The sequence below is a fragment of the Mesoplodon mirus genome (assembly GCF_964341445.2).
Source record: "Mesoplodon mirus genome assembly, chromosome: 1".
Classification (NCBI taxonomy): domain Eukaryota; kingdom Metazoa; phylum Chordata; class Mammalia; order Artiodactyla; family Ziphiidae; genus Mesoplodon; species Mesoplodon mirus.
In genome coordinates this window covers 20,566,753-20,589,578 of record NC_138976.1, presented here as the reverse complement: position 1 = coordinate 20,589,578, position 22,826 = coordinate 20,566,753, and the positions used below count along the sequence as shown (strand labels likewise).

Below are 22,826 nucleotides of genomic sequence, written 5' to 3'. Positions count from 1 at the left end.
CTGGTCCTGTGAGAGGCTGGGAAAGATTATTCCCACTAGTTCTTTTTGGTGGTTCCTTCCCCAGCCTCAGGGTACTTTCCTAACACCTATGAGCTCATTAGCACTTAGTTGGAGATTTGAAGGGAGACCCTCTGCAGATCTTTGAAGCTCTCTGTGCAGCTCTTTCCTCTCTGATGCTCTATCCTGTGAACTCTAGCTGCCTTGAGGATTTGGAGTTGGTCTCTCCAGGCAAGGAGCTGCAGCAATCATAGGGCTCACCTTGCTGGTTTTGTTTCCCAGGGATCACCGCCCTTTGTTGCTTGATGTCCAGTATCTTGAAAACTGTGTTTCATATATTTTGTCCAGTCTTTTAGTTGTTTCAGGTGAGAAGGAAAATCCAGTTCCTGGATTGGTCCAGTCCCAAGATGTTACTCCATCTTGGCAGGAGGCAGAAGTTTATATTGTTCTTTTTTTTTTTTTGCGGTATGCAGACCTCTCACTGTTGTGGCCTCTCCCGTTGCGGAGCACAGGCTCTGGACGTGCAGGCTCACCAGCCATGGCTCACAGGCCCAGCCGCTCCGCGGCATGTGGGATCTTCCCGGACCGGGGCACGAACCCGCGTCCCCTGCATCGGCAGGCAGACTCTCAACCACTGCGCCACCAGGGAAGCCCCTATATTGTTCTTTAAGTTTGGAAAACTTTTTGAGGGCCTCTGGAGCCTTTGACTATGCCAAGCCAAGCTGCTTGTTATCAGGTCAGGAAAACGGGTGCTTATTGAAGAGGCTAAAAGGGCTTCCAACATAACTACAAGGAAACTGAGCCATTCTAGAAGAGACAGGTGACTGCATTTCTATCAAGTCTTTGGCCCTTATCATTGGACTCAACTAACTATTTCACGTTCCTCTGGCAGTGAAGGTTTTGTTCTCTTCTATTTTGAAACAATATCTCTCAGCTTACTTGAAATCTTGAGGTTTTTTTTTTGTTTGTTTGGTTCCCACTTAGACCCTATTTGTGTATTTAGGTTACCAAAGGCTTCTATAGCTGAGGCAAATAGAAGTTTCTCAGTGGTATTTACAGCAACCAGCACCTGCTCCTGTAGAGAACCACTAACTCAAGATACTGTGTTTTACCTTGAAGATGAATTGCAGACATACTTTTAAAAGGCAAATCCTTCATTTCAAGGGTGAAAAAAATACCACTTAACAAAACATTCCAGCTGGTTAAATTTAGGACAAGAAAAAAACCTGACCCAAGAATATTCTCTGGCTTTGAGCCCAGGGTATTTTTCCTTTTGGAGTGAATTTGGTACAGTTTCATTCATGTGGAGCTGTTACCTCCCAGCATTTTATTCTGGGATGGAAGGTCAATAATGATTGTCTTGTTGCTAAATCCAATGGACACGTCTCAAGTTATTAACCTCCTTGACCTCTCAACATTGTTTGAGATTGTTGACTATTGTCTCTTTCTTAATACATTGCCTGGCTTTCCTTCTCCCTTTCTAGCCTTTCTTCCTCTGCCTGTCTTTTCTGTTGGTATTCTTCTTGGTTCTTTCCTGAGCCTTCTTCTCACATTAAACATTCTATTTGGGCTCTTTTATCCATGCCATGGCTTCACTGGGAATTCCTAAATCTATATTTTAGCCTAAGTATTTTTTCCTGAACTTATGTCCAGTGTATTCAACAGTTCACTTGACATATTCAGTTGGACAGCAAGTAAGTAACTCAACCTTAGCAGGCTCAGAGGTGAACTCATCAAGTCTCCCCTCAGTCCAGCCCTTCCTCTCATGTTCTCCATCTCTGTAAAGGTCACTTCTGAATAGCTAATTTCTCAAGCCAGGATTTCTTGCCTTTTACCTTCCAATCGACCACCAAGTCCTGTTGATTCTACCTTTTTCCATCCCTACTGCTACTACACTAGTTTTTTTTTAACCTCGGCCACTGGAAAAAACTTCACGTAACAGCACTTTTGGATTCCAACCCTCATGCCACCCCTCCATCTTCCCAATCCATTTTTTAAAAAAATTTATTTATTTATTATTTATTTTTGGCTGTGTTCGGTCTTCGTTGCTGCATGCGGGCTTTCTCTAGTTGCGGCAAGTGGGGGCTACTCTTCGTCGTGGTGTGCGGGCTTCTTATTGCAGTGGCTTCTCTTGTTTTGGAGCATGGGCTCTAGGTGCTCGGGCTTCAGTAGTTGTGGCATGTGGCCTCTGTAGTTGTGGCACTCAGGTTCAGTAGTTGTGGCTCGTGAGCTCTAGAGCGCAGGCTCAGTAGTTGAGGCGCAGGGGCTTAGTTGCTCCGTGGCATATGGGATCTTCCCAGACGAGGGCTCGAACCCGTGTCCCTTGCATTGGCAGCCAGATTCCTTTGTTTGTTTGTTTGTTTTTTAAGATACAAAAGATGTCTTTTATTTCTTCAATAAAGCCCTCCAGGGTTCCCTGGTGGCGCAATGGTTAAGAATCCGCCTGCCAATGCAGGGAACACGGGTTCAAGCCCTGGTCCAGTAAGATCCCACGTGCTGCGGAGACACTAAGCCTGTGTGCCACAACTACTGAGCCTGTGCTCTAGAGCCTGCAAGCCACAACTACTGAGCCCATGGGCCTAGAGCCCGTGCTCCACAATAAAAGAAGCCACCGCAGTGAGAAGCCCGCACACCGGTATGAAGAGCAGCCCCCACTCAACGCAACTAGAGAAAGCCTGCACGCAGCAATGAAGACCCAACACAGCCATAAATAAATAAGGAAAGAAAGAAAGCCCTCCAAAATTTACTCTCCCATCTTGTAAGGGCCACATTTTCTCCAAGGACCAAACCCACAGACTTTGGTGTTGCCTAATTTACTTTACCAAGGAATTAAAACCATGAACCAAAGCTTACTGCTTAACCCTTTCAGTGCTGACCTTCCCCATATCCGGGGCAGGGAGGGGGCGTGGGGGGGGGCGGTGACAATGAAATGCAGAGAGGAGAGGACAGACACACAGGGTGTACCCATGAGATGCGGGAGCACCAGCGTTAACGGAAATAAAGCCAGCTTTGGATAGGGGGCTCAGAAAGTTAGTCCCAGATGTACTGGGACACGACGGATCCCCTCCTCATACGACATCTCTGGGCTTTCCTCTCCTCTGCTGCAGGTGTCAAACCAAGCACTGTTCTTCCAAGATGCCCTGCCGGCCGGCCCAGGGGTCCAGGAGGCCATAGTTCTGGCCTCTGTGACATTCTGAATGCCTCCTCACTAAGAACAGCAGTTTGACAACATAAATTATCCAGTGGCGTGGAGTCAGGCTCAGGCTGTACACCTCCACACTGCTTTTTATGGATCCCGCCCCGTGAGCTTCCCGATTCCACCCCAACCCCCCCACCCCCTTTCCTGCCACATTTGGAGCTAAGGACACCAGCATTTGTTATGACTTCTGCATAAAGCAGTCATGGAAGCGGCCCCTTCAGGGTCTCTGGCTGCCCACTTCCTCTTGATCCTCCCCCACCCCTACGAAGTCCAGTCAACGCAGAAGAGATCATGCCTAGAGTTAAAATGTGCAGTGTTTCTAAAGGGAAGAGAAATGTCACATAGAAAGTATTACAAAAAAGGATTAACTTTGTCAGCTGTCCACACACTGTTAAGACCACATGCTTCATACAGCGGCAATGCAGTCAAGCCCACTTCTTCACTCAGCAGGCAGAGCTGGGGACAGGCCTCTGGCTCAGGACAAGGCAGCTGAGGAAGGCGGTGGGGGGGGCGCTAGGAGCTCTGCTGCTTCTAAAGTCTCTACTCCGCGGCAGCAGGGTGGGAGGATTCTTAACCACTGCGCCACAAGGGAAGTCCCCCCAATCCATTTTTTAATACTCTAGCCAGAGTGATCTTTCTAAAACACAAAACCTTTTGGGATCGCTCAAAATCTTTCAACGACTGCCCTACATTTAGGATAAAGCCCAAGCTCCTTTTAATAATATGTGGAGCCCTGTATGTTGTTTACCTTCTTGCATATTCCTCCCTCCCTGCCATGTGTCCCATTGTTCCATCCCTCAAATGTATAAGCTTCTCTCATTATCTGGCCTTTGCATGTTCTTTTTGCCTATAACCCCCTTCCTTCACCTCATTGGCTTGGCTAAATCATCTTTCAGGTCACTTTCTTTGAGAAGTCTTCTCTGACTTCCGTTCTCATCTTGGTTGGCCCAGATTCCCAGGCTAAGTGAGATACTAATCTGTGTTTCTGCAGGTTGCCATGTTTCCTCCATTGTAACGCTCATCCAGTCTTCCACCAGATTGTAAGCTCCATCTTGTTCACTTCTGTATGCTCACTGTTCAGTGAAAGGCTCAGCACAGCATGGGTGCTTAGCTTAGCAAACATCTGTTGAATTGAATTTTAATGTGTTAGAAGCCATGGAGGTCTTAGTACTACTAGTTGAAGATTAGTGTGAAAGATAACATTCTATAGTGGTTCTTTGGCTGGATTCTTATTTCTCCACTGTTTATTTACTACCTTAGCAAACTGATTCATTTAACAACTCTGAAATTTAGTTGTCTCATCTGTAAATATAAATGCTTGAACTTCCTGAAGGCAAATGGTGGGATGATTTTTTTCTTTTTCTGGTTACTAGTATTTTATGTATTAGTCAATTACATTTCCTCTCTTGTGCAATGATTATTCATGTTCTTTGGTACATTTATTTTTTTCTTACTGATTTGTAAGACTTCTTTGTACATATATACATATTTGCCATATATTTTGTAAATATTTTACATTCATTTTTTAATTTAAAAATTAAAAATTTTTATGGCCATAGAAATATCTTTTTTTTTAATTAAAAAATTTTTTTTCAACCATTAGAAGCTGTAAAATCCACTCTTAGCTTACTTGCTGTACAAAAGTAAGTGGCTGGCCAGATTGGCCTGTAGGCAGAGTTTTCCAAGCCCTGCACTAGTATGTTCGTTAAATCTGAGCCGTCTTTGCATTCCTGGAATATATACCATTTGAATGTATCATGAATATACTGATGGATTTGATTTGCTAATATTTAGGATGTTTGTGTCTATATTCATAAATCAGATTGGTCTAGTGGAGATTTCAAGCTAGTTATAGGGCAGAGATATATTTTATTTGGCCTACATAATGTTTTTCAAAAATTTGAACAAATAGTCAATATTAAAAAATTGGGAGATGTCATATTATAACTTAGACATTTCTAGCTTTTCTTTTAAAAAAGGAATGTGGCAAAACTGGGGGAATGTGGGCCTAGTTTTGTCACATTTTTGATAGGTCTTCTTTTATCATGTTTTCTATTTCATTAACTTCTACTCTTATTTTTATCTTTGACCTTTGGTCTATAGTTTTCTGTTGCTAACCTTATCTGGTTTTTGTCTTTGCCTAGCGTTGTATCTAGTACTGACAAATCTTCCAGTTTTTTTTTTTTTCTATTTCTGAAACAGTTTTAAATTACATAGGCTTTATCTGTTTCTTGAAGGTCTAATAGAATTGGCCTCTAAAACTATCTGAGTCTTCTGTAATTTTGTCAGGTAGATTTTTTATTTCCTTTTGTATTTTGTCTATGGTTAGTGATCTATTAAAAATTTCAAACTCTTGTGTCAATTTTAATAATTAATACTTTCTAGAAAAGCACCAATTTCCCCCCCAGATTTTCAAATCTACAAATAAAGTTGCAATGGTTTTCTCTCATAATTTAAAGAATTACCTTTGTATCTTGGCTATCTTTCTCTTTCCTAAACTTGTTTATTTGTAGTTTTCTTTGTTTTGACAGAGTTCTGTTTTATTGGTCTTTTCAAAGAACCAGGCTATGGTTTTATTGTTGAAGTCTGTTTTTTAAAAATAAATTTCAACTTTAACCTTATTATTTCCTTTTAAAATTTTCATCTGAATTAGCGTTCCATTTCTCTTTGAAATGAGTCTTTAGTTTAAAGAATTTTGAACATTGTCTTGTTTTCTAAGTAAAATCATATTTCCCCTGAACTTTCTATTCTGTTCCATTGATCTGTTTGTCTTCTTTCTACATTATTATAAGACTGTTTAACATCTGGTAGTCCTATTCCCCTTTATTATTATTTTTCAAAATTGTTTTGGATATTGGACCAGATGATATCTTAAAGGCACTAAGGTTCTTTGATAGCTAATGTGAAAATGCACCCAAATAAACCTCTTTAGTCCCTTCCCTCCAAACACAAGTAGTCCTTATTCTTGAAACAGAGTCAGTCTTAAAAAATATAATCAATCAATCTTTGTATGTGGATGTGCTGTATGTATATAGTGCATTTAAGTGTTTTTTTTTGGTGTGTGTGTGTGTGTTTGTGTATGTGCATAGGATGCATGAAAATCTGTGGGGTGTGATTGTATATATGTGTGAGGTGTGTATGTGGTGTGTTTATTTGTGTGTGGGGTGTATGTATATGGTATGTTTGTGTATCTGGTGTATTTGTGAATGTACGTGGGAAGTGTTATGGTATGCGTGGGTGTGTGTGCAGAGTGTGTGCAGTGTTAATATTGTATGTGTATTTTGTTTATGTATGTGTGGAGTGTGTGTGAGTGTTAGAGGGATACTGAGGCCCATGACCAGGGGAGCTAGAGCGTTCAGGGCATGTCAGAAAGCCAGGCGTGGTCCTCAGACTCCCTTGTCTTTTTGGAGAAAGCAGGGCCATAATCCTCAACCCTTTCTGGATGTCTGCTATAGACAGTAGTGTGGGTTAATGGGGCCAGTGTCTCCTGCAGTGCCACTGCCCAGGCTCCCACTCACTTCTGTCCTCCCCATCCTGAGAAAAGAGTGGCCTGCCCCTTTAAGAGCAGGAAGCTTCTAGTGCTCTACTAAGTAAAGGGGCCTTATTGTTGGTGGTGAGGTAGTGCCACCACAAGAGTCAGATCACTCTCAGAGTGACACTGGGGTCCCCAACTGATGGGGCAGGAGGAGTCAGGAGGGAACCTGCAAGGCAGCAGGACCTTTGTCCCAAGTAGGGGTGAAGTGCCAAGTGTGGGCCTCAGTCTTTTCTCCCCCAGGCCACATACAGATAATGCAAGTCTACCCAGCTCTCCTGCTGGCTTCTACCCTCCTGAATGTGTATCTGCCGGTTGCTCACAGCTTCCTGAGTCCAAGGTGGTCTCCCTTAGTGCAGGTGCTACAGTGGTCCCTGAGCTGTGAAGGGGCCACTGTCACCTTGGGCACATCACTTTTCCCTTTGTGGGCCTCCCTTTGCTCAGACTCCTGAACATCATACTTTCTAATTCCTACAGGGGTGGACCCCCCTTTCAGGGGGCATTCTCAGGCCATGCCTAACTCATGCTCCCATCTTGGTCCCGCAGGTCTACAGCACTTCCAGCCTCCGTGTCCTGTCTGAATCCTGTGGCTTGAGCCTGAGGTTGCCCATTTTCCTTGGCCGGATGGAGTGGCAGAGCCAGGATACTTCCGTGCCCAGAAAGGATGCCTGGACTCAGACTTCCCCAGCCAGGAGAAGGATCAGGCCCGCTCAAGTCCAGGGTGCAGGTAAGTCTGTCTGTCACTGGGCTGGGGCCAAGGGAGCTGGCTTGCCCCTGCTAAGGGCAGTGCTCAAGGAGCTGGGGTGGGGAGGTGCAGAGCAGGGCTTCACAATGCGCCAGGATTTGAACGACCCACTGGCCTTTATGTGACTCATTTGCACTTGACCACTACTTTGTTGATTTCTGGGCTCCTTTTCCGGTTTCTGCTCCCCTCTGGTGGCCAGCTGGCCCTGTGGCATCTAGTTTCCTTACCTGCCTCAAGAAGGCAGGTCTGCTCCCTCCACCTGCCATTGGCCATGGGGCAGGAGTGGAGGCCAAGGAAGAACAGGAGGAGGATGGCCTTTGGGGCAGACCAGGCCTGGGTTCAAATTTCAGCCCTGCCCACCTTGGAAAAGTCACCTGCCCTCTCTGTGTGAGATTTACCAGGTTTATCCCTGGTAAATTGGGGCTAATACTTTCTAGGGTTACCGTGAAGATTAAATGAGAAGATGTGTGTAAATTGCCCAGCTCAGCCACTGGCACCTGGTACTCCATACATATAACTTTTCTCCCCACTTTCTTTCTTGCATCCCCCAACCTTGTCTTGAGTGGATCACTGAGCCACAGATATCCATTTGGCAACTGCCGACACTTCCCATTTTTATATTTACATAAGACCGGCAGCTTTCCCCATGGCAGCAACAGAGAGCTGCAGAGCAGATGTCTTTGAAACTGCTCCCCCGAGGCATCCCGTGAATGTTTGCCGACAAAGCAGCGCAGGGGCTGACCTTCCTTCCAGCTCTGCTTCCTCGCAACAAGCTCTGGAGATTGAAAGTGCCTGCCCCCTCCACATACTATACTGTGCATTTCTGTCCCTCAGGTGCTGGGGGCCTGTGCTCCTGTCTCATGGCACCAGGCTGCCCGTGGGGGGCCATGAGGCTGGCTGGAGGAAGCTGCTCTGGTCTGGACCTGTGCCAGGCTGCTCTCATCCAAGAGAAGGCTCAAGAGAGAGATGGAGGGGCCAGGGTCAGGGAAGGGCCCTGCAGCTGGTGGGGGGTGGAGGTCCAAGGGTGGAGAACGTTTTTCCAAACCCCACCGCTTTGGGCCAGGAGGGTGCTCCCCTGCCCTTGCTTGGGTCTGGTGAGTACAGGTCTGAGCTTCAAAGCATGTCGCAAACCTGGCTAACTGCTGGCCTGGGGCAGCTGGGCGAGCAGGCCAAGCCCGCCGAGTGGGCGCGCCAGGAGCCGCGGGCCTGGTATGGGGCTGGCACCTGCAGCCCAGAGCGGCCCCCGAGCCCTGAGCCTCGGTGGGGCCGCCCATCCTGCCGGCTCCACGGGGAGGACCACCGTCCCGGCAGCAGATGGGCCGCGGGCGCCTCCTCCCCTCGGCCGGTGGCGGCTCGGTCAGGTGGAAATCTCCTCATTCAAACCGGCGCGGGCCAATCAGGGCCTGGCGCGCCCGCCGGTTCAAATGCGCGCTGCAGCCGGCCTCCCGCGCCCGCCGCCGAGACACTGGCGCGGGGGCGGTGAACCTGCTGCCTCGGTTACCGGGAGCAACACAGACGCGTCGAGTTACAGGCGCCCCGGCCCGGCGGGAGCGGGGCCATTGCCATGGAGCGCTCCCTGCACCGCGTCTCCCTCGGGAGCCGGCGCGCCCACCCGGGCTTGTCCTTCTACCTCACCACCTTTGGTAAGTGCCCGCGGCGGCTGCCGCCAGGGGCTGCTTCACCCTGCCCGCAGCGCCCAGAGAGGGCAACCCCCTCGTGGTGGCAGGTGAGGCAGGGAGCAGCCATCCTTCTGTCTGGGGACATCTGCCTCCCGTGGTCGCGCAGGAGGGGCTCAGGGCACAGGCTCAGGCCGCGCAAGCCGCTGGGCCCCACCTGCTGCCTGGCCACTGGGGCCGAGTGCAGTCGGCTGTGCCTCACTTGGCTGGGACAGTCGTGCCCCAGTTAATCTTTCAGGGATGGGGTTTGCCACCACGGAGCTTCCCATTAACAAGCAGCTCAGGGTTAAGTCAAGGTCTTGTTACTACATCTCCAGACCTCCTCAGTCCTCTTTCCTTTGGCTCAGGGACGAGACAGGTGCTGGGTCAGCCCCGATGGCCTTGGCTTCCTGTGGGCTCACCTTGGAGAGGCTGCAGCGCCCCGGCTCCAGCGGATGCCTGACCTGCAGCAGAGATGGGAGAATTCTCTCCTCCAGGAGCTACTGCGCTCTCAGCAGGGTCCCAGGGCTGCCCTGGGGGCTTGAGGCGGAAAGAATTGGGCAATAGGCTCCTGCTTCCAAGCCCCTAGATAGCAGGAGTGGGTCCCCCCAAATAACAGCTGGGCAGCAGCTGCCCCAAGTGTCTGGGCAAACCTGGCCTTCCAAGTCCCCACAATAAAGGTAAATAGCCGTGTCCTAGGATACAGCTCTCCCTAGCCTTTGTTTCCTCACTGGTTCTGCAACTCTCTGTGGGCAGGGAGTTATGTCTCCTCTCTGAAGACTTGAGATCCCGAGAGGAAGGCCTCCCAATGAGCCAGCTGCAGAGTTGGTACCTGAGCTCAAGCCTTCTGAGATGACGTGTACAGCACATTTAAAAAAAAGAACTTTTATACAATTTTCCTCATGAAAGTTGGGGCAGTTACTGCAACATAAGTGGACTTTGCCCACATTTCAAAGACAGAGCACCTAAGGAGTTGTGCCCTCCTTGGGGTTCCGGCTCTCCTACTCTAGGGCTTACCTGTATCAGCACGCTTGGCTCTTCACAACCTGCCTTCTTCTCTAGGGGTAGAGGGAGTAACGGAAAAGCAGTGGCTTGGCCCCTAGAAATGGCCTGTGGTCTGGCATCCTGGAATTCACGGGTCCAGTTGGTAGAGGGTAACAAGAGTAATTAACTCAACACCGTTTGTTGCATGTTTATCACGTGCCATACCGTGTGCCAAGTGCTTTCCCTGCATCATCTCATTTAATCCTCCCAGCCAGTGGAGGCAATTCCTGTTAGCCCCATGAGAATGTGGGATTCTACCAGATAGGGGAGGTTCCCGGGATGCTCTGAGCTGGTGGTACTGGGGTGGTCAGGAACGAGTGGCGGAGAGCTGTGAGGCCTTGTTACCTTAGCCTTGTCCTGATTAAAAAGTAAAAAACGTTTCACTGTTTTTTCTCCTTATTATCATGGTAAGATGTATTCATTGTTGAAAACTTAGTGAAAAGAAGAAAGCGAAAATCACCTGTAATCTGACTCCCCAGAGGAGGCCATTGTTAACATGGTTTATATCCTTCCAGACTTATTTCTCTGTGTGTGTGTGTGTGTGTGTGTGCGCGCGTGTGTATTTGTGTGTGCCTAATTTTAACAAAATTGAGATTCTGCTGTATGTACAGCTTTGTAACCTGTTTCTTTTCCTTACTGGTATGATGTGACTATTTCCTTGTATCAGCCCATATTCTTGTACTGAGTTAATCTCCCTGCCAGATCTGGGAAGCTGGGGAGGGTCCAACCCAGCAGGGAGTGGATGACCTGCCCAGACATGGCCTCAGGGCTGCGTTGGGTGGGTATCAGGGTGTGATGTGACCTGAGTGTGCACCGGGGCGGGCAGGAGCCTGGTGGGGTGGGGAGCTTCCCGCTCCACGTATGCAGCCTCCTCTCAAATCTCTCCGTGGACTGACACTGGAAGAGTTCTCTCCTGCTTCCTTCATTAGCTCTGTTTCCTTGACAAATGCCGTCCCTCTTCCAGGCTGCTGATTTCTTTGTACACTGAGTGATCTTTGCTTGTCTGCTTGGGAATGAAGAGTTTTACCAGGGGTTTTCAAACGTGGCCAGTTATCAGAAGCACTTGGAGATCCCAGAGATCCTGGTTTAATAAGTCTGGGGTGCAGCCAAGAATCTGTAATTTTAAGAAGCCACAGAAGTATTTTGTTGATGAGCCAGGTTTGGAAGCTATGGATTCAGAGTCAGTTGGCTATCAACTATTCAGTTTTTGTCTATCAACTATTCAGTTTGATAGCCAACTTGGACTCCCTTAAAATGAAGGTCTTTGCTAAGTTTTCCTCAGTTCACTGGCTTATCCCCAGCATGGCAGGTAGCCCCTGGCCTTCAGCAGTGGGCTCTGCCCTGGTGGAACCAGAGGAAGCTGCTGCTTAACTGGTAGTTCCCTGAGCACAAATAGGTAAAGGGAGCTAAATTTCCAGCATCTCTGGAACTAAAAAGAAACAAAATTATTTTGACCAGAATTTTTTTCAGGGAGAATACTGTATGGAATATGTCATGATTTATGTATTTGTGTGTGTGTGTGTGTTTGTGTGCATGAGTACAGCTCCTTGTACCCCAGTAAGGGGCACCTTCAAGTAACGTTAGTTGGCCATACATTGTTGCCTTCTAAGGAGGTGGCCTGGCTTCAAGGGAGGGGGATAAGTAAACTAGAGCTCGAACCCAACTACTACAGAGGGATTTTATATTTATAAGAAATGGTATAATTTGAAGAAGCCATTACAGGTGCACATAAGTTTTTTTTCCTTCAGGATTATATATTTTAATTTTATTAGTATATTTGTTAACTTAAAAATAGCTTTTTTGAGATATAATTTACATACATACAATTCACTCATTTAAAGTATACAATTAAATAGTTTTCAGTACATTCACAGAGTTGTGTAACCAGTACCACAGTCAAGTTTAGATCATTTTTATCACTTCAAAAAGAAACACTATACCCTTTAGTTTATTACCCCCAATTCCCAATCCCCTCTGTCCCCTAACTCTAAGCAATCACTGATTTACTTTCTGTCTTTATGTACTTGCTTATTCTGGACATTTCATATAAATGGAATCCTATAATAGGTGGCCTTTTGTGACTGGCTTCTTTCAGTTAGCATAATGTTTACAAGGTTCATCCATGTTGTAGCATATATCAGTATTTCATTCATTTTTACAGCTGAGTAATATTCTATTGTATGGATATACCACATTTTCTTTATTAATTCATTGATGGACATTTGGATTGTTTCTGTCTTTTGGCTGTTATGAATATTGCTCTGCTATGAACACTGATACACAAGTTTTTGTGTGGACAAATGTTTTCACTTCTCTTGGGTATACACCTAGGGGTGGAATTGCTAGGTCAAATGGTAACTCTATGTTTAACTATTTGAGAAACTATGAAACTCTTTTCCAGAGTGGTTGCACCATTTTGCATTTCTGTCAGCAAGGCACGAGGGTTTTGCTTTCTCCACAACCTCACCAACACTTGCTATTATCTGACTTTTTGATTCTAGCCATCCTAGTGGATGTGAAGTGGTTATCTCATTGTGGTTTTGATTTGCATTTGCCTGATGACCAGTGCCATTTAGCATCTTTTCATGTGCTTATTGGCTACTTGTATATCTTCCTTAGAGAAAAATTTATTCAGATTCTTTGCCCATTTAATTTAAAAATTTAAAATTAAATAGCCAATTTAAGGACTACTTGTTTATTTTTGAGTTGTAAGAGTTCTTTATATATGCTAGATACTAGTCCCTTATCAGATATTATTTACAAATATTTTCTCTCAATCTGTGGGTATTTTGATCCACTTTCTTTTTTTTTCTTTCTTTCTTTTTTTTTTTTTTTTTTTTTTTGCGGTATGCGGGCCTCTCACTGCTGTGGCCTCTCCCGTTGCAGAGCACAGGCTCTGGACGCTCAGGCTCAGCAGCCATGGCTCACGGGCCCAGCCACTCCGCAGCATGTGGGATCTTCCCAGACCGGGGCACAAACCCGTGTCCCCTACATCGGCAGGCAGACTCTCAACCACTGCGCCACCAGGGAAGCCCTGATCCACTTTCTTGATAGTGTTCTTTGAAACTCAAATATTTTTCATTTTGATGGAGTCCAATTAATCCATTTTTAATTTGGTTGCTGTGCTTTTGGTGTCAAATCTCAGCATCTACGATCATATCCAAGATCACAGAAATTTACCTCTATGTTTTCTTCTTAGAGTTTTATAGTTTTGAGGGCTTCCCTGGTGGTGCAGTGGTTAGGAGTCTGCCTGCCAATGCAGGGGACATGGGTTCGAGCCCTGGTCCGGGAAGATCCCACATGCCGCAGAGCAACTAAGCCCGTGCACCACAACTACTGAGCCTGCACTCTAGAGCCCGCGAGCCACAACTACTGAGCCCGCGCGGCACAACTGCTGCAGCCTGTGCACCTAGAGCCTGTGCTCCGCAACAAGAGAAGCCACCACAATGAGAAGCCTGCGCACCGCAATGAAGAGTAGCCCCTGCTTGCCACAACTAGAGAAAGCCCGCGCGCAACAACAAAGACCCAGTGCAGCCAAAAATAAATAAATTAAATAAATTTATATTAAAAAAAAGAGTTGTATAGTTTTGGCTCTTAGATTGAGGTCTTTGAGTTTGAGTTAAAAGCTTATTTTAAAAAAACATTTTGAGTTAATTTTTTTATATGGTGTGAGGAAAGGATCCAACTTCATTCACGTGTACATGGTATCCAATTGTCCTGGCATCAGTTGTTGAAAATACTATTATATCGTCATTGGATGGTCTTGGCACCTATGTTGAAAATTAATTGACCATACATACATGAGTTTCTTTCTGGACTTTTAATTCTATTCCATTAATCTGTTTGACTATTCTTATGCCAGTATCACACTTTCTTGAAAACGGTTGCTTTGTAGTAAGTTTTGAAATTGGGAAATGTGAATCCTTCAGTTTTGTTCTTCTTTTTCAAGATTGTTTTGACTATCTTGGGTTCCTTGATTTTAAATATGGATTTAGGCATAATATTTTATATAGAAAATACAAACCCAAGTTCATAAAAATGTTTGATAAGTATTTAAAGCATATCTTCTTGAAATAATACCAACTTATTAGCTTGCCTGAGGCAACAGATAATTAACTTACCTGGGATTTGGTCCAGGGCCTGAATGTGGTGAGTGGTCATGGGAGAGAACAGCTTGCCTTTCCCCCAGAGTGTCTGAGCCAGGAGGTGATAGGCAGGCTGGACACGTTCTGAGGGCTGCAGGGAGCTGTGGCCATTCGGTGACACAACCCAACTCTCTTTAGAACGGTTATACCCAAATGAAAGCTGTGGGTAGCGGCTCTGCCTGTAAGCTCTAGAGAAAGTGCCTGGAATCTTGGGTTTGCTAGAAGGAAGTCAGAAAGATGTGGTTCTGCAGGCAGAGTAGACTAAGGAATGTCGTTAATTTGGTGGGCATTTTCTTTGTTTTTCTATGTTTGTTGTGATAGTACAATATTAGCTGGGACCTGTCCCTCTCCTTTCTCTGCCTCTCATTAGAAGCCGCAGAGATAAAAAGTCCATTTTCTGTAGTGAGAATGAAGCTTGGGAACAGATGCCAGGCAGGATGATGTGTTGGGCAGTGTGAAGTCAGGCCCTGAACTTGAGGCCTGCGGCATGTCCCGTCCCCACCAGCTGCCCCTGGCTCGCCCGGCTGCCCTGAGCCCAGGACAGTGGGGAAACCCATCCAACCATTTCTCAAGAGATTGTCATTTGCTGGTCAGGGGCCTCAGCATTTATTGGCTTTCCTGTCATTTGGAGTCCACTTGCTTGGGAGCATTTAGAAATTCTCAGAGTCTGGCCTGTTGATAACCCTTTGTTTTCTTTTCCAGTTCTGCTCTCTCTGTTCTTTTTTAAAACACTTTTTATTATGAAATATAACACAATACAGAAAAGTGTCCCTCCGGATGATGTGCAGTTCAGTGATGTATTGTGAAGCAAATACTGTGTAACTTTCACTGGGGATTGGCTTCTGGATTGCCAATATCCAGAAGCCTCATATTTGATATGTAAATAGTTTTTTTGTTTATCATTCAGTTCAAAATGTTTTCTAACTTTCAAGTAATTTCTTCTTGAATCCATGGGTTATTTGGAATTATATTTCTTAATTTCCAAATACTGGGGATTTTAGTAGTTTTTTTGTTCCTTATTTTACCTTTATGCAGAGAACGTACTCTGCATCCATTCAGTCCTTTGATGGCTCAGCTTTTATAAACGTTCTGTGTGTACTTGAAAAGATCTGAAGTAGGTGGGTGTAGTGTTCTTTGCATATGTCAGGTTTAGGTCAAGTTTACTACTTATGCTGTTCATATATTCTATATCCTTGCTGATTTCCTCCCCCCCCACCATCAGTTACTGAGAGAAGTGTGTTAAAATTCCTACTATGATTATAAATTTATCTATTTCTCATTATAGTTCTGTCATTTTTTTCCTTTATATATTTTGAAGCAATATTAAGAACATACAAATTTAGAATCATTATCTTTCTGATGAGTTGAAACTCTTATTATTCTGGTCTTCTTTTATTGTTATGAAGTCTTCTCTTCATTTCTAGTGGAGACAAAGTGCACTTTTCCTGAGATTGACATAGATACCCAGCCTTCTTTTGGTTAATAATTGCTTGACATATCTTTTTCCATCCTATTTCTTTCAATCTTTCTGCTTCTTTACATTTTAGGTGTGCTGTGTCTGTTACAAACGGCAGGCACAGGCTTGTTATTTTTTTTCTTCTTAATGCAGACCTGGGATGATACCTCCTTTAAAAAGATCTTTATTTGTTTCTGTCAGGTGCTGGAGGTCACTAGCATCTGGAATAATCTTAATTCAATGTTAGGGACTCAGATTGAGGTGAGCTGCAGTCCCTTGAGGAACTGTGTCTGACCATGGTTTACTCTGTTCCTAAGGAGCAACCCTTTGGGGCTCCAACCCAAAATGTAGGGGTGCAGAAGGACCCCACTTCTTGGCAGGCCCTGGTCTCCAACTCTTGTTCCTCCAGCCCCAAGAGGCAGGCAGAAACTCTGCTCAGGCTATCAGACTTTGTTACCTCTGGAACTTGTAAATATCCCCAGGAGAAAATTAGCCCAGAAAAACAGTAAACTTAATTGCATGGACCTCCATCCCCCCAGATCCTGCTTCGTAGTTCCTCTCTATCTTGTTACATCTCCAAGAAGCTGCTTTTAAATATTTTGTCTAGCTTTTCTAGATTTCCTCAATGAGTCTGTCATCCCAGGAATAGAAGTCACCTACATATGTTTTCTAATTTTTCTGACTTGTTTTTTTTCTTTTTCTTCTTTCCTCCTTTCCTATTGTCATTTCAGTGGGAATGCCTTCTATTTGCCAGGTACTTCACATATATTAGTTCCCACTTTTACAACAGCTCTATTAGGGCTGTATTATTATTATTCTTTCCATTGTACAGATGAGAAAACTGAGGATGTAGTGATTAAGGATCATCAGCGGTGGAACCAGGACCCAAACTAGATCTTAATGATTCCAAAGTGCTTTGCTTAGAGATACATGCTTCCTCTCTTGTGTTTTTCATATTAGACTTGTTCTGCTGGAAAACTTCATTTGATAGAGAAAAATAATAATGAAAATGTAAAACAATGAAAATAGGGGACTTCCCTGGTGGTCAGTGAATAAGACTCCATGCTCCCAATGCAGGAGACCTGAGTTTGATCCCTGGTTGGGGAACTAGATCCCACATGCATGCCGCAGCTAAGAGTTCGCATGCCGCAACTAAGAAACCCGCATGCCGCAACTAAGAAGTCCGCATGCTGCAACAAATCCCACATGCTGCAACGAAGATCCTGTGTGTTGCAACTAAGACCCGGTGCAGCCAAAATAAATAAATAAATAAATATAAGAAAGCATAGTGAAAATAAATGATTGACTCCATTGTATGGCTCAAAGCTATTAGCAAGCACATAACAGGTGCTAATCATTATATAATAACATACTTTGGAGAAGCCTGTAATATGAAATGGATAAGGATGCTGAGTAATTTATAAAATGTGATAAAACTGACAATTCTGGAATTAAACATATGACTTTATAGATGTGATTAAATTATTATAATAAAACTTAAAGGAGAATTGGAAAAGGCAGGATAATATGAATTTTCTATATATTATAGTATTATACACAAATATGTATAAAAGAAAACCATTTGCTCTGCAGGTAAAGCATTTTCTTGAATGTACTGGGCTGTCCTTGGGTTAATGTGAGACATTTCCAGATTTTGCAGTTTGGTGATAATGAGTATGGTTTAAATCTATCAAAATTCTTTACTAAGAAAATGACGGACCTCAAAAACTGGGAGTCTTCTTTATCCTTAGTCATACTATGCTGATTTATCTTAGAACTCTATTTTCTTAACAATTTTTAAAATTGAAAAATTGCTTCAGAATTGAGATCAGATTTATGTCACCCAATTGTGGAGGCAACATGAGTATGTATTAGTTATCTACTGCTTCATAACAGGTGATCCCACTATGTATTGGCTTAAAAAACCAAACATTTTTTATCTCACTGTTTCTGTGAGTCAGGAGTCTGGGGATGGCTTAGCTGGGTGTTTTTGCTGAGGGTCTCTCACGTAGATTGCAGTCAAGATGTTAGCAGACTTATGCTGGCAGTACAATCTACTTCTGGAAGGAAAAACAGCTTGGGAAGCCACATGAATATGAGGTTTCACAGGAAGCAGAGAGTCAAATGAACAGGGTTGAATTGACCCATCATGATTTTTATTCCACCACGGCACCCCCCTCCTCACTTTTGTTCTGCCAGCACTTACCATCGAAAGCCAGGGCTGCCTCTCCAAATGGAACTCAAGGTTCTCCCTCCTCCAAACAAAACACTTGAAATTCTACAGGGCCACATCCTAAGAGCTGTGTGGCTCCAGTTCCCCAGCACCGCTACTGTGTCTCCCTTAGAGTCAGAGAGTGAAATGCATGAACAGGGCATAACCCTCTCTGAGTGTTAGCGGCTGGCCAGGCTCCACGTAGACCCAACCTCCTTTGTATGTTTGTCCTGTTATCATCCTCCTTCCTGTGGCTTTCAACACATGAGAGCTCTTAAATGGGGAATTGCTTTTGGGGCAAATTGAGTTTGGGGATGACTGCTGCTCCGTGTTAGCCAGGCAAGTCCCTCATAAATGTCGTCTCCGCACACCTCTGGGTGGTGTGAGCTCCTTCTAGGGCACATTCCTGCTGACCCCTGTGTTCAGCAGTGGTGTGCAGCCCCCATCTTCTTGCTTCATTTTCTGAGTAGGTCTCTTCCTGACTGTGTCCTGAGAGTTGGAGCTCATGCTGCTGTGGCCCTCTATTTAGGAAGGTCTGCCGGATTAAATTTCTTTAGCTGGCTTCTATAACTTTTTTCCCATGGTGTCCAGTGAGTCCGAAACCCCCAAGTCCTGTACCCAGCAGAACATGCGTTCGTTGCTTTCTCTGCACTTTCTGAAGCTCACTCTCATCCGGCATTTTTCCTGCCATATGGGACCCGTCTGTTCTCCCTTTACCTCTGGGCCCCCACTCCCTGGTGACCTCCTGCAGCCTCTCTGGGCACCTGTCACCACCACCCTTTGCAGACAGAGTCAGTGCCCAACTGTAGCCCCATGGGAACTGGGGATGTGCCCTCTCCAGGGCTCCCAAACACCCGGTGAGAATAACTTCAGGCCCTCTAGCCTGAACTTCCTGCATATTCTCAGGCCACACCCTGAGCCTAGGGAGAAAGTAGGGATATTGACAAGACCACAGATTTGGGGGCCTTGATTAGCTGGTACCTAGACCAGCTGAAGCCCCCAGGGATTCAACCTGACTTCCCCTCCTCCTGGTGGTTCATTTCTCTAGACTTGAAGACATTTCTTGGAGCCCGCCCTCTCTTGGGCTTCCTCTTGGCTTCTCAAGCAAAGGACAAACCTTGTCCTGTGTCTGATGGCTCTCTCTGCTCCTGGACCCCAGGGTTGCATTGGCAGATGCCATGGTGCATAGTTAGAGGGCTGTGAGTGTTCTGGAAAACCAGTTCAGTGCACAGGAAAGGTTTGGGCAGAGTTCTGGTCTCCAGTTCTGGCTCAGTCTATCCTGGTCCCTCTGGGCCCAGGGCAAGTCACCTTTCATCTCTGGGCAGGACTGTTCTGGCTACCAGATGAGGAGGTTGGGCAAGGTGATTTCAGGAGTCTTAGACATTCGATGGAACGGACTAAGGGGGAGGACAGAGGGGACAGTCGTGGCCAAGGGAAGGGTTCTCATTCTTCATCTTGCCATCCTTCGTCTGTGAGCCTGAGAATGGGCTGGGCTAGGGTGTGTACTGCCCTGGGGACTTGGAGCTTGGTCTGCTGGGTTTGGTTTCTCTGCTGTTACAGGGTGTAGGCAGGGCCTGGAAGAGGAGCTGCATGGAGCTGTGCAGACTCCTCTGATTTCTGAGTCAGTCTTCACCCCAGGCCCATCCTCTGCTCCAGCTCCACCCTTGACCTTGCTCACGCCCCTGTCCTAGCCACTGGGCTCTGAGTTCCCTGAGGGTAGGCACTGTTCAGATCTGCCCTTCCTCCTCAGGCCTGCGTGCAGGTGCCCGGCAGATGTTTGTCACATGGAATTAGTGACCATTTGTGTCGGGAGATTTCTCGGTTCTGATTTCTGGGAAAGGGCCGTTGGAAGGTGATAGGTGTTGGGCAGCACAGTGGTTCCCACGGCTGTGGAAAGCCAGATGTGTTTGGGCCCGAGTCGGCTTTGCACTGGTAACAGTTTCAGAAAAAATGTGTTAACTGTAGATGCCTTTGGGTTGATGAGATCCAGTCCATGGCTGCTGGCCCTGTTCATCTGTTTCCAGCCTCCTTCTCCCATCCCACGCTGGATCCGGGCCCAGTTTTTGTAGGAGGTTTCTCAGCTCTAGGGAGCCCCAAAGTGGTAATTGCTCAGACCTTGAACTAATAATACCATGGATTCTCCTGGCGCCTTTCATCCAAGGACCTCCTCGCCCTCCAGCATTATCTGATCCCCACACAGCTCAGAAAGTGTGATAACCCCTATTATTAGCTCCACCTCACACGTTGTGGCTCTGAGAGAGGAGCATAGTTGGGTCTGGGGCTGGAGCAGACCTCCTGGGCTTCTGAGATCAGTGTCCTGGGCAGGAGAGCGGCAGGGATTTATGATGGCTGAAGAGGTGCACCAGGGTTTGCTGCAGCCTGAATTGCTTGGGACTGTAGTATGGGGTGCGCAGGCTTCAGTAGTTGTGGCACGTGGGCTCCATAGTTGTGGCTCGTGGGCTCTAGAGCGCAGGCTCAGTAGTTGTGGCGCATGGGCTTAGTTGCTCTGCGGCATGTGGGATACTACACCCCAACACCCAAAAGTATGAGGGGCAAGATGATTGTGGTCGGTGGACTGCTGTAGAGCTATGAGGCGTGGAGTTTCCCTCCTTTCTGTGCTATGCCTGCCCTTCTGCCAGCCAGCAACTAAGCGCGAGCCCCAACCACCAGTCCAGTTCCACGGGGCATGTCCAGAGATGAACAGTTGGGATGATGAGGGGTGTCTGTGCCATGAGGAATGCTGGAGGGACTTCAGACTTCGGTGTAAAGGAGAGAGCCCAGAGACTGCAGAGTGAGGTCCAGTCAATGAAAGGTACTGAGAGACCACTTTTGGCTTAATAAAGATGAAGCACGGAACAATCAGATCTATCTCAAAAGAGACAGGGCTCTCATTGTGGGAAGCGAGCTCCCCATCACTGGAGGTGATCAAGCAGAGGCAGATAACTTCTAGACAGCGTTGTCATGGATGGAGCAGATTCAGGGCTTTCTGGATGATGTGCTGGTTTGCTGCAGGCTGGGAAGCCCTGCCCTTCACCTGTGTCCACTGGGTAGATCCAGTTCAGTGGTTTCTTGAAGTTCTAGGAGGAGTCTATTGGATGGAGAGAAGATTTTTCCACGTGTCATTGAGGAGGAGGAGTGTGGTCCTATCTCTCCTCTGTCCATGCTGGAGAGCCACTGGGTGTCTGTGAGGATGACCCGATGTTCTGTTTTTTGCGTTTTTTTAATACATTTATTTATTTTTGGCTGTGTTGGGTCTTCGTTGCTGCACGCGGGCTTTCTCTGATTGCGGTGAGCGGGGACTACTCTTCATTGCAGTGCATGGGCTTCTCATTGCAGTGGCTTCTCTTGTTGTGGAGCACCGGCTCTAGGTGCGCAGGCTTCAGTAGTTGTGGCATGTGGGCTCAGTAGTTGTGGCTCGTGGGTTCTAGAGCGCAGGCTCAGTAGTTGTGGCGCAGGGGCTTAGTTGCTCCACGGCATGTGGGATCTTCCCGGACCAGGGCTCCCACCTGTGTCCCCTGCATCGGCAGGCGGATTCTTAACCACTGTGCCACCAGGGAAGTCCCCCCACCTTCCTTCTTTATTTGTTTCCTCTTTCGTTTTTTTTTAAGTTTTATTGAAATATAGTTGATTTACAATGTTGTGTTAATTTCTCCTGTATAGCAAAGTGACTCAGTTATATATGTATAGATAGATAGATAGATATAGATATATACATATATATTTTTTTCATATTTTTGCATTATGGTTTGTCACAGGATGTTGAATATAGTTCCCTGTGCTATACAGTAGGACCTTGTTGTTTATCCATCCTATATATAATCGTTTGCCTCTGCTAATCCCAAACTCCCATTCCTTCCCTCCCCTACCCCTGCTCCCCCTTGGCAACCAGAAGTCTGTTCTCTATGTCTGTGTGTTTCCTCTTTAGTTTATTTTTAATTATAAAAGTGCTATAGGTCATGGATATATTTGTACTGTTACAACAACTACATTAGTGATAGATTGAGATTCCTCTTGGCTTCCCTCCCTCCAATTCACAGTCTCTGCCCTAGAGGTGATCACTGTTTTTAATTTGACATCCTTTCAGAACGCACACAGCACACCACACACACAGAAATATATACCATGTGTATTGTTCTGCAATTTTCTTGTTCCACTTAAAAACATGTCTCAATAATGTTCCTATTCCAGGACTTATCCTGCTCCCCCATTCTTTATATCAGCCCATACTATCCCGCAACACAGCTATAGTTCCTTCATTTAACCATTTTCATATGGATGGATTTTTCAGGTGTTTCCAATTTTTTACAATGCTGTGGTGCCAGCCTTTGTGCACACTTGAGTTTTTGTCTATGATAGTTACCTGGAAGTATAATTGCTAGGTTGAATGATAAGGACATTTATATTTAATAGATATTGTCAGAAATTACCCTCCATTTACACTTCCTCCAACAGGGTATGAGGGTATCTGTTTTCCTGCATCTTTACCAACATTTGACATTATCGTCTTTTAGATTATCTGCCAATCAGATTGGGGGAAGGTGGTATTTATTTTATTTTATTTTATTTTATTTTTTTGCGGTACGCAGGCCTCTCACTGTTCTGGCCTCTCCCGTTGCGGAGCACAGGCTCCGGACGCGCAGGCTCAGCGGCCATGGCTCACGGGCCCAGCCACTCCGTGGCATGTGGGATCTTCCCGGACCGGGGCACGAACCCGTGTCCCCTACATCGGCAGGCGGACTCTCAACCACTGCGCCACCAGGGAAGCCCGGAAGGTGGTATTTTATTGTTAATTTGCATGTCTCAGATCTCCATGAAGTTGAGCATCTTTTTGCATGTTTATG

The 22,826-nt window shown here is 45.9% G+C and overlaps 1 protein-coding gene across 9 annotated transcripts in view; it reads left to right on the top strand.

Annotated features, from left to right (window-relative positions):
• RGS3 (regulator of G protein signaling 3) overlaps window positions 1-22,826 on the top strand; it is a 160,276-nt gene that overhangs the window by 25,410 nt on the left and 112,040 nt on the right. For 7 of the 9 annotated variants that reach the window (XM_082613111.1, XM_082613101.1, XM_082613113.1 and 4 more), the window contains one exon: window positions 7,275-7,455. In XM_082613111.1, coding sequence (XP_082469237.1) covers window positions 7,275-7,455 — 181 coding nt within the window. Of the gene's footprint in view, window positions 1-7,274; window positions 7,456-9,003; window positions 9,117-22,826 lie in introns of those variants that run through there. The other 2 variants (XM_082613116.1, XM_082613104.1) reach the window with 1 other exon arrangement.